Genomic DNA, 12,128 nt, shown 5'->3' on the forward strand with positions numbered 1-12,128 from the left:
GAATAAACAAGTTTATAAAAATAATTTAATTTAATTGGTCAAGCCACTAATATCAAGTAAAAAAAAACAATTAACAAAAATCACTATGATCGAATTAAAATAAATTGCTATAATATTGACTAGAGAGTCTACTAATAGTTGCTTAGTTGGAAAGCACAAACTCAACAAAACAATAAAATAAATTAAACCTAGTCTAGTTTTATTTAGTGATAGCTTTAATTTCAAACCACACGATTTATCAACTGCATTTGTACTTTACTTAAGTGAAACGTCAACACTACTTACTCTTCGATCCCAAAAACTTGAAAGTATCTCAAATTTAAAGTTGCAGAAGCTTAAAAAAAAAAAAAAAAAAAAAAAAAACTTAAAGTTGCAGTTGCACAGAGAGAGAGAGAGAGAGACGTATGGCTCATCAGTCACCACACAAACTCGACTGGTTAGGAGACTCAGGACTTATGGCGTCAAAGACTTAAAGGGATCACTGATTGGAATCCCTCTTGAATCATTGCAAATGCAGCATATGGAAATTTTTTTTAAAAAAAATTCAAATTTTATTTTGGGAGTAAATGGTTGTGACTTGTGTAGTTGATGTTGTGATTTATGTGTATTTATTTAGATTTTTGAATCATAATTTAATTCAGATGGGTATCCTAATTAAGAAGGGATTTGGGTTTTTGTTTTTTAGTTATTGTAAATTCGTTAATGGGCTAAAGAATGGGCCATGTTTTTTAGGATTGGAATGGGCATATACATTTTTTTGTCAAAAATCTTAGGGGTGCTGGTGATTAAATTATTTCAATTTTTAAGATGATTTTTTCTTGAAGTACTAGTATTAAGGGAAATTTAATAAGTAATTATTTTCTAAGTAAAAACTCAAATTTATTTAATTAATCAATTATTAATTAATAATTGATCTAATTATTTACAATTATTTCAAATTAGATTCTATCCTAGAATTATATTAAATGAGTAAGATTCTGATCAAATTAGGTTATATTTCAAATATTAATAGCTATGTCGTTTTTGAAAAAATAATTTCATTAATTGATTCAAAACATTAGTTTCATGGTTGTATTTGTCGATACTTTCAAGTTTCAAATTTAAAGGTAAAGACAATTTTGATACTGGTTAGTGGTTATCCAATTACAATAGTGGCCCCATAGGCCTTCATTTTAGCGTATCTCTGACATTGTAAATCATGGTAAAATATTGGTTTGTTTAATCATTAATCATCAGGGGCTTTCAAGCATTTATTTAAAACTTTCATGATTCAAAAAAAAAAAAAAAACTTCCATGATTCCTTTCCAATATATATCCAAACATAATAATATATATATATATATATATATTTTTTTTTTAAATTTTAGAAATAAACACAGACACACACAAGGGAGAGGAAAATGGGTTCTAACACAAAGACATACCATAACTCCACTCAAAAACCATGGTAACCCATTTAAATCAATTGACTCTCACATCCAAATACTTAAATTATTTATAATAAATTCAAAAATAAAAACATTTACCCCATTAACGCATGACAAATAAATAGTAATAAATTGCTATAAATGTGCACGCGCGTGCCCACACACATATATAAAACAATGTTACACCACTTTCAATATTTTTTTTATTGAATATAAATTTTGACTAATTTGTCATTACTCATTAAATTACATTTTTTTCTTATGCCATCCATACTTAAAAATTTGAAGATGATTAGAGATGAATAACCATCTCATCTATGAAATATTTAAATTTCAAGTTTTATATTTTAAAATTAATATTCATAGTAAATAAATTTGATATGTATGTTAAGAACATAGTGAATATGTAATCTAGCAATAAATTTGTCAAAATTTATATCCAATTAAAAAAAAAATTTAAGTTGTGTAATACTTAAAAGTTATCCTGTAAATAACTCTTTTTTGAGAATGCATCACATGTCACTAACTTTAACTATTAGAGCTTCCTGCTGATGTTAGTTTTATATTTCATGATTTTTTTTTTCTTTTTGTTTGACTCAATGATTAAATTCATTGAATGAAAGGCACTAAAACAGAGCACCCAAAATACATCCACACTGAAAGCAAAATATACACTAGGAAACATCAGGACTGCAAGCATCGACAAAATTCAGGAAAATATGATGGAGGTAGGATCTCCAAAAAGTAAGGGTGGCAATTCGTGTTTATGGGTCAGGTTTGTGTTGTGTCGAGCCATAAGTATTTGACTATATAAATTGACTCGAGCATGACTTGTTTAGTACACGTGTCAAGAATCCTCAACTCGAACATGACATGTTTATTAAACAGGTTGACTCGACACGACATGTTTAACTTGTTTAATTAACAAATCATGTAAATGTCAATATAAATGACCCGTTTAATAACCTGTTTGATTAATAGGTAATACCTGACCTAAATAAACCTGTTATCAAATCTCATATATCTAAAATTAAAATACAATTACAACCATATACCCGACCTAAATAAACCTGTTATCAAATCTCATATATCTAAAATTAAAATACAATTACAACCATAAAATAGTAATAAACATATAATTACAAAAAATAAATAAAAAGTAATGATAAAAAAATAATAATAACAAAAACTAATACCTTTATAAGCTAAATGGGTCAAATAGGTTAGATGGGTTCGCATTTTGAACACGAACATGACTCATTTATTAAACAAGTGTCGGGGGTAAAAAAGTTTATACTCCCAACAAATGAGATTTATGTTGGGTTAGTGGTCTAAACCGAAACTTGACGATGGGCTCGAAGTACGGCCCAAAGGCTATCGTTGAAGATCCAAAGAATTCACCCAATTTTACGCCTTGGGTTTAGGGTGAGACTAACAAGGATGACCCATAAACAATTCCTACAGCAGACACGTCAACATGATTAAAGAGCATTCTGCAGAAAAATAGCCCAGCAGTTTTCTGTAGTAAAATATTCCAGCGGTAAACTGTTCTAGTGTTAAGTTGTTCCAGCGGTAACATAAGACAGGATAGAATAAATCTCAGCTGTTATATATTTCACAGATTAAGGAAAGTATCTACATTTTTAAACTCATCATCCATTGACTTTGAAAAATAGTCTTCTAATACAATAATATGAGAGAAAAATTCTATTGTAATAATTACATAATAACCTTCAATAGTAAATGAGTAAATAAATATTATGGGGTCCATTATAACAAATAATGAGGAAACTTTGTGTGTGTGTGTGTGTGAGAGAGAGAGAGAGAGAGAGAGAGAGAGAGAGAGCTAGTGCAGTAAGATCATTATGGTGCCAAGGTATGCTCATGGATATAGTATGTATAGTAAGTAATGAGGGAGATTTCAGGTAGTATGAGTGGTGAGAGAGTGTGTGTGGTGAAGCTGCTGAGACTTTCTGCTAGGGACAGGTAAAAGCTTATAAGTAGAGATGTGAGGAGTATTTGTGAGCTATTGGCTGAAGAGCTTAGTTTCTAAGTTTGAAAATAAGAACTCAGAAGCTCAGAACCTCACTAAGAGCTTTTAGAGAATTGAGGAGAGAGTAGAGAAGTTTTCAGAGAGTTCTTCCCTATTTTGTGTCTCTTAGTGTGTTGTTGGAGTATTGATGGGGAGCTTCCATTTATAGTTGAGTTTTAGGGGCTGATTAGCAAATAATCTCTGCTAAATCAGCCTTAATCTTCAGAAAATCCTTAGAGAATTGTTCCTAGGATTTGGACCAACAGTGGTAAGCTTAGCTTTTAGAATGTTCTTGTTGTTTTGGGTAATAACATTTGGGGTTCTGACTTGGTATTAAATACTGATTTGTCCTCAGCTAATGGGATTAAGGCATATGTTAGGCTAATGATCTTGGTCTTCCTGCTACTAGAATCAGTGTTCCCTAAGGCAAATTGTATCACCCTAAGTTAGGTGTCAATCTTGGAGTCCTTTGCTGGGAACTCTGCTGGGATCCCTTTGGTGCCCTCCAAACCACATTTCCTTAAGTTTCTCAATTTGGGTTCATGTGCTTGGTCCATGAATTAGAAAGTACACGTTTTTGGCAAGATAATGAGCCATTTTCAAGTTGTTGCAGGAGCCATCATGGTTTGGTTATGGCCGCCCTTAGCCCTTGACCGAATAGGTTGAAGAAGAAAGGAAATAGCTAGCTGATTGCTTCCCAGTTTTATGTCATGTCTCCTCAGCTTTGTGTCACATGAGAAATGATGGGAATCAGCTTGTCAAGGAAGGGTTTAACCCCTGCTGGACACGTGTCCTCTTCTGATCTGATTGGACAAGTTGGAACTGATGGCAATGGGCTTCAGCTGTCAGGTTGTGCTGAAATTTGGCTGGTCAGCTCACGTGAGCTTCAGCTGCTAGGATTTATATGTGAGCTGGGCTGGGTCAGTTGGGCTTTGTAATTGAGCTTCTTTGGGCCTAGTTATCCCTACAAAATGACTAGTTTTTCCATGGGTGATATACATGGGCTTTCATAAACTTTATAAGAGAAGTGTTTTTGAGAATGAGTAATTGTATTTCCCATGAGTTAGAGATTTTGCATGTGAAAATATGTTTTTACCAAGGAATAATTTTGGGCTTTAGGCATAAGGTGATTGTTTTTGCCAAAATAGTATTTGGGCTTTGTAAATATATGCCAAGAGAATATCAAGCTTTTGTAAGTAGGTGCCAAAGTAATATTGAACTTTTAGAAATATTTACCAAAATAGTATTAGGCTTTTAGAAATAGTTGCCAAAATAGTATTGGGCTTTTAGAAATAATTGTCAAAATAATATTTGAGCTTTGTAAAATAGATGCCAAAATAGTTTTTGGACTTTGTGAATAGTTGCCAAAATAGTATTGGGCTTTTAGAAATAGTTGCCAAAATAATATTTGGGCTTTGTAAAATAAATGTCAAAATAGTTTTTGGGCTTTGTAAGTAGTTGCCAAAATAATATTGGGTTTTTAGAAATAGTTGCCAAAATAATATTGGGCTTTTAGAAATAGTTACCAAAATAATATTGGGCTTTTAGAAATAGTTGCCAAAATAATATTTGGGCTTTGTAAAATAGATGCTAAAATAGTTTTTGGGCTTTGTAAGATAGATTGAGATTTTGTAAAAATATTGCCGTGTAGCAACGGACTTAGTAAGAGTGCTGTGTAGCAACAAACTTTGTAAAATAGTTTGAGATTTTGTAAAAATATTGCCGTGTAGCAACGGACTTAATAAGAGTGCCGTGTAACAACGAGCTTTGTAAAGGATGCCGTGTAGCAACGAGCTTTGTAAGAGTGTCGTGTAGCAATGGGCTTTGTAAGAGTGCAGTGTAGCAACGGGCTTTGTAAGAGTACCGTGTAGCAACGGGCTTTGTAAAGGTGCCGTGTATCAACTGGCTTTAGAGGTGCCATATTGCAACGAGCTTTGTAAAGGTGCCGTGTAACAACGAGCTTTGTAAAGGTGCCGTGTAGCAACGGACTTTAGAGGTGCCGTGTAGCAACAGGCTTTGTAAAGGTGCCGTGTAGTAACGGGCTTTATAAAGGTGCCGTGTAGCAACGGGCTTTAGAGGTGTCGTGTAGGAATGAGTTTTGTAAATGTGCCGTGTAGCAACGGGCTCTATAAAGGTGTTGTGTAGCAACGGGCTTTGTAAATGTGTAATGTAGCAATGGGCTTTAGAGGTGCCGTGTAACAACGGGTTTCATAAAGGTGTCATGTAGCAACGGGCTTTATAGAGAGTTTTGTTGGGCTTTTTGAGTTTTGCCTACAAGTTAAATGATTTTGAGCTTTTTTATGAAGGAAGTATAATTTTGTGGCCCAATTTTGGTAGTAATATGATGAGTATTTTTGTGAAAATCCAAATTGGATAATATGTGGGATATAATGGGTAATATTTGTGAGAGGGCCCAAGGTAATTTATGGGGCTTATATAAGGAATATTTGTGGGAGCCCAAGTTGTGCAATAATATAGAGAGCATTTGGGTAATATGTGAGAAATATTTATGTGACCTCAAAATGGTTTATGGGCCTGTGTGGGTATTTTTTTTAGGGAGTGGGCTAATGAAATTAGGTCCCGAAAATTTGTACCTCAACAATAAGTTAGCCGTGTTGACCCAAATATGACCCGAACTCGTATAACCTCAACTCATGATCTATTCATAAACAGGTTAATCGTGTCGAGTTTGTGGGTTATGTCAGATTTTGCCACCTGCCAAAAAGTGACTATGATTATGATTCGCTCCACTCGGCCAAGCAGTGAGCTGCCTTGTTAGAAGATCTAAGAACCCAGTTGAAGAAGCAACCAAGATCACTACTGCTACTTGCCAGGCATGCTCTGAGCATTGTTGATTTTGGGCTAGAACTTGAGCCTTTTGTTTGGCATGCATGCTTTACTAAGGGACCAAGACTAGTGCGCCGGCTCAAGTTCTTGTTCAAAGACTTTTTCAACTAGAGTTGGGTCGGCTTTAGGCTTACTGCATTGGCCCTAGAAGATGTCCAAATAGAGCATTTAGGCCCAAAACTACTTAAAGGTTCCAAAAAAAAAAAAAAAACAAAGAGACAATGAAAAACAACGAATCAAAAATGTTGGATCATTTATTATTATTATTATTTGTAATTAGATAGCCACAATTATGGGTAAGGAGAATTTAAACTCTAGATATTTTTGTTGAAAATATCAAAAAAATTGTAATTGAGTTACAACAATAATAACTAAAAAAATTGAATCATCTACCATAAAATTACATGCTTTGGTCGAACCAAGTCCAGTAAAGCTTGAAAAAACAAGCAATTGAAATGTCCAATCCAATACAGTTAAAGAATTGTCAATGCCATTACATGAAAGATCCATGTAATTAATTAATGATCAGCCAGTACATCGTTTTCGAAGAAAACAACCTTCCAATTTCCAAAATTAAAATAATTGATGCTTGCATATGTTAGTTATGGTCCTCGTGGAATCAAATTCTAAAGGGAAATGATTTGAATGACCACTTTCTTCATCCGTCATTCAAAGTGAAAATGGCCACCTTGTCCTCTTGCATAACTATATTATTCGAGGTCATTTTCCAAGATTGCTTTCTATTCACTTCTTGAATAAGTGGTTCATTAACATGACAAATTTCTCTTTGCACTGATTATCTTCATATAAATAATGACAGGTAACCCTATATATTTTGCTTTCTTCGGGCATAGCAATGAAAGACGAAAGAGTTATAATTAGTCCCAAAACCCACCCAATTGGGCTAACTAATCAATAAAATAATGGGGAATAAGTTTTACAATGAGAGCAAGCTGACTATGTACTCTTTATTGTGGACTTGAATTCCAAGTGGACATCCCAACTAAGTGATTAAACCCCATCAGAAGAAAAATGATCCACTTAGAAGAAAAGTGATCCATTCAGATTGGAGTATAGCCGAAGTTGTGTGCATGTCCTTGTGTGTCTATTTGATAACAGTTTTTTCCTTTTTAATAAAATCTCAAAATTTTCTAACTACAATTATATAGAACCCATTTCAATAAATAAACTTTCAACAAAAAGTACATGAGAGAGAGAGAGAGAGAGAGAGAGAGAGAGAGAGAGAGAGAGAGAGAGAGGGAATTTTCATAAATTCATCAATACATATATGTAGTACAATCTACTTTTAGTCCCACTAACAACATTAACTTTCATCCTTACATCATTTTGTACATCTCATATTATACTACAACTTATATTTACCAACCTTGGCCCAAAAAGGGAGAAAGAAAAAAGAACTTACATATACCAACTAAAACTAGATGTCCCTCTCTACTTTAACATGCATGAAGATAACTATACCTATCCGGATGCTCAAACAATTGACCAACTTGCTCTCTCTCTAGCTGCACAATAAGGTAAATGTACATTCAAGAATATCATGATGTCACCAATATATACCACCTTCAAATGTGACCTTTATTTCAGTCTCTTCCCATACAGTAAAGCACAAGAAACTCAGTCTTGAGGCTAACCAAAAGCCAGAGGGTAGTTTGTTATAAACAATGAATTTTTACTTTTTATGATGCCTATTATGACTAGGATATTGGTAGCTCTATGGAAAAAAAAATTCTGAGAAAAGTATATTGAAAGAGAAAAAAAAAAAAAGGAAAATATTATAAGGTCACAGATCAATTACTCAATTTGAAAAATCAAGTAAAGGAAAAGAGGGAACGTCCATCAACTCCTCGAAGTCCCATTCCCCCATTCTAAGCTCTTCTCCTTCCCAATAATTTCCAACTCGAGCTAAGTTTTCTGCTCTATTATTGTTGTTACTGCAGTTGCTGATGTTGCTCAGGTTATTTGAGGTGTTATTATTCATTGTCCTCTTATTATACATATTTTCAGTTTTATCATTTTCTTCAATGCTAATACTCTCTAAAGGAGGAACAAATAGTTCATTTTCTAAGCCCATATCAGCACCCCCAAAGACTCCATTTCCACCATAAAAACTATCTCCATTGACACCAATTTGAGTCATGTATTGTGGTGCTGCATTGAAGTATCCACTTGCATTATTGGACATGTTTAGGCCATGATGGATCATAGGCAATGGATCAATCATGTGGTTTAAGGTCATAGCCTGCATGGAATTTGTTGTTGACGATGATGAATCCAAGTACAAGGGCATGATGCCTTGTTCTTGCATGGAAATCAGCCCTCCCATGACATCTTTAGGTGATGATGAATCGCTTGTATTTGGTGAGGGTGTAGATGAAAAGTTCTTAAGCCTTTTCTTTATTGTTGAATTCCAAAAATTCTTGATTTCATTGTCAGTTCGTCCAGGCAAGCGTGCTGCAATTTGAGACCACCTTGAAATGAGAAACATAACAAAAGTGTCAGTTTCAACTAAAGTGTATTATGTATTATTTATTTTCTGAATGCATGATTTGCATGCTAAAACTAAAACTCAAAAAAAGGTAAGGAGTGTCTTTAACTTAAAGTGCAGATATCGACACCACGTTACCAGTTTTCTTTTGGGTCAACTTTGTCTTTCAAAAGAAGTATTTGAAAACCAAAATTATATGTTAGACTCTAAATTATGTAATATTTTATGCTTTTTACGTGTTTTTTTTTTTTCCCATGAAAGCTTAATTCATTAAACAAAAATAGGGTATGGAGTGTCTTCAACTCAAAGAGCAATTGTCCACATCAGAAGACCAATGTCCCTTTCAGCTCTAATCCTCCAAAAAGAGTGTTTCAAATATATAATATAACTAACCCTCGTGTACATAAGTCCAGATATATACTACACAGATGAATAAATACAAACACATAATTGTTTATTATGTGTGTGTAAATCTATATTATATGTATAAATTTTAAGGTTCATCAGAAGCAGGTAAAATTACAGGTCATATTTGACGGCTAAGACTAACATATTATATTGGTCAGGAGATTTGGATGAGATACGTAAAACATGGGCTGATTATGTGCTTGTTTGACTATTTGCACACACTTTGTGCTTTTCTTTCCTATATATATATATAGAGAGAGAGATTTATTATTATTATTTACTTTTTGGGTTCCAGGAGTTTCCACAATAAGTAAATTAGAAAACATAATTACTATATTTATACCACGTATCCTTTTTAAAATTTTATTTACTTTTTTTTTTATTTTTTATAAAAACTTATTTACTTATGTACAAATATTTTATTTTTTTAAGATACAATTTTTAACTTTCAACGAAAATCTTATGCTCCTTTAGATTCACCTTTTCGTTGAAATTTATTTGTTAAAATTTTATTACAATATAATTGTACCTGAAAAGGTGAAGTTATAAAAATTGTATATAAAATAAAAAAATCTAAATTACTAAAAGAAAAAACCGTTAGCAAAAGTTCATAATGCCATAATCACATTATGAATTTCTATCCTCTTCTTTTTACGTCATTCACATAAAAGAAAATGCTTATAAAATTGATTTAAATCTTAAATAAACAAAGTATAGAAAAAAAAAATATATCTTTTTTTTTTTTTTCCTAAAGGAAAATATTTTATCAAACACAAGAAAAATTAAACCGAAATAAAGTTGGGTACATCAAAGGAAGGCATTAACAAACTCAAGGAAACACTAAACCATTTATTTCCATACAAAAACCCCAATTACAGTTACTAAAAAAACCAGTTAGTGCGCACACACACAGATATATATATATATATATATCTCAGAAGTTCTAAATAAAGACATCAAAATACATTATGACAGTACAGAAAACACTTAAGTATGATGCAAATGATGATGACAGAGATGAATGGATGAACCTGTTGCCAAGAAGGGAGTGCAAATGGATGATATGAGCTTCTTCTTGAGGCGAGAAGGCGCCGCGCTTAAGGTCAGGCCTCAAGTAATTAATCCAACGAAGGCGACAGCTCTTTCCACACCTCTGCAAGCCAGCATTTCTTGCTACATCACTCCAGCAGCCTTGTCCATTGTTCATCATATAGTTCATGAGCTTGTCATCCTCTTCTGGTGACCACAAACCCTTTCTAAGCTTATTGTTGTTAACATGGTTGTTTTTCCCAACTGATGAGAGCTCAGGCTTCCTCATTATTTTTGAGAGACTAGCTAGCTTTGGATCCAATATTTGCTAGCTAGCTTATTGGTATATGAGTATTTTGATTTCTCTCCCAAATGAGTTGATGTAGATTGGTGAACACTTTATAGATAAAGAGCTAGCTTGAGAGAGAGAGAGAGAGAGAGAGGAGGCTTCATGAAGTGGGAAAAATGATCATGATTATATTGATGGTTGTGGGGTTTGCTTAGAATATAGGGAATAGAGAGAGAAAGAGAGAGAAGGGTTGGTTGATGGGTCTGAGTAGAAAACGGTTTGGAGGGGGACCTGTGTGTGTGTGTGAGAGAGAGAGAGAGAGAGAGAGAGAGAGAGAGAGGTCGTCTTGTCTTTGACTCCATGACTCCATAACCTTTGTCTTTTTCTATTACATATATCGATCTCTTCACTCACAAGGTAATCATCAAATATAAATCATAAAGAGCATGAAGAAAAATATATCAAAGTTTGTTTTATAACCAAGCCAATGTATTTGCTTCCACTTCACATAATCTCTCTCTCTCTCTCTCTGGCTTTCTCTCCTCCACACGTGTATCTGAAGGTAAAAAATAAAATAGTAAAAATTAAGTGATGATGATGATGCACGTGGGGCATGCTCAGTCGGTCCAAATCAAACGGTTTAGAATTTAATTAGTCAAGATTAAATATTAGTAACACAACTTTTTTTTTTTTTACCACATTTCTTACATCTCTGCTAAATTGGCAAATTATAATCTCGTGTTAACTGAAGAAATTACGTCAATTTTTTTTTCTTTATATTATATTTTTGACCAGTTTTATAGGTTATGGACCTAGTGGAACTAGCTTTTTAAATTCCATTTATCATTTCAGCATTTATACTAATTTTTAATTAATTGAAATTCACAATTATTCATCCTTAAATGATACTATATGGTGCTCATAAAAATTTCTCAAATATAATTGAAAAAATTCAACTTTAATCTAAATCCATCACTTACGTACTACTTTTATTTATGATCAATCACAATATACTATGTCAATAATAGTAAAAAAATATGTATTGTTCTACTCATTGTTTGGCTAAGATGCTCCCTTTAAAGTTACATAGAGAAATTGAGGAAAAGTATTTTTAGTCGTCGCTCTCCATAATATAGGAAAAAATGCCTATAAAAATTTTTCACTTGAGAGGTGGCAAAAGAAGAGATTTGGAACTTTCTCAGACACCTTGTTATTTGCAAACATAGATTTTTCAGTGAAAGTTGCACACCATCATCATGTTCTTCAGTTGACTACACAAAAACTTTATACCTAGGTGACTTATAACTATGCAAAAATCTCTGTGCATTTTTCATTTTTTTCCCATCGACATGCTCTCTCTCTCTCTCTTTCTCATCCAAAAACAGTGGGGACATAATTAATCTTCTAGAATGTAAAAATACCTAATCCACGACTGTGAATTGCTTTCCATGTGCCAAACAGACCTTGTAGCAGGTTCAAGTGGTAATATGAGAGTATAAAAACTTCTCAAAATTACTGGCAAAAGAACAAACAAGAGCCACCACACCCGGGGGTCCATAATTGGTTGTCATTACATGGGAATCTTCT

General features: G+C 33.2%; 1 protein-coding gene across 1 annotated transcript; it reads right to left on the reverse strand.

The window, feature by feature from the left end:
• Nucleotides 1-7,890: 7,890 nt before the first annotated feature.
• On the reverse strand, nt 7,891-10,696 carry LOC142624105 (transcription factor MYB46-like). Its single transcript, XM_075797610.1, has 2 exons — nt 10,255-10,696; nt 7,891-8,798 (listed from the first exon to the last, which is right to left on the reverse strand). Exons 1-2 carry the CDS (start codon nt 10,539-10,541, stop codon nt 8,126-8,128), a joined length of 960 nt encoding a protein of 319 aa, XP_075653725.1. The 5' UTR covers nt 10,542-10,696; the 3' UTR covers nt 7,891-8,125.
• Between the last annotated feature and the right edge of the window lie 1,432 nt (nt 10,697-12,128).

Source organism: Castanea sativa, chromosome 2, assembly GCF_040712315.1.
Source record: "Castanea sativa cultivar Marrone di Chiusa Pesio chromosome 2, ASM4071231v1".
Classification (NCBI taxonomy): Eukaryota; Viridiplantae; Streptophyta; class Magnoliopsida; order Fagales; family Fagaceae; genus Castanea; species Castanea sativa.

Bases quoted from the DNA above. Each gene is read 5' to 3' on its own strand.
- LOC142624105 (XM_075797610.1), bottom strand. From the start codon at position 10,541: ATGAGGAAGCCTGAGCTCTCATCAGTTGGGAAAAACAACCATGTTAAC. The intron at 8,799-10,254 runs GTTCATCCATTC...TCTCATTTCAAG, and splicing joins CACTCCCTTCTTGGCAACAG to GTGGTCTCAAATTGCAGCAC.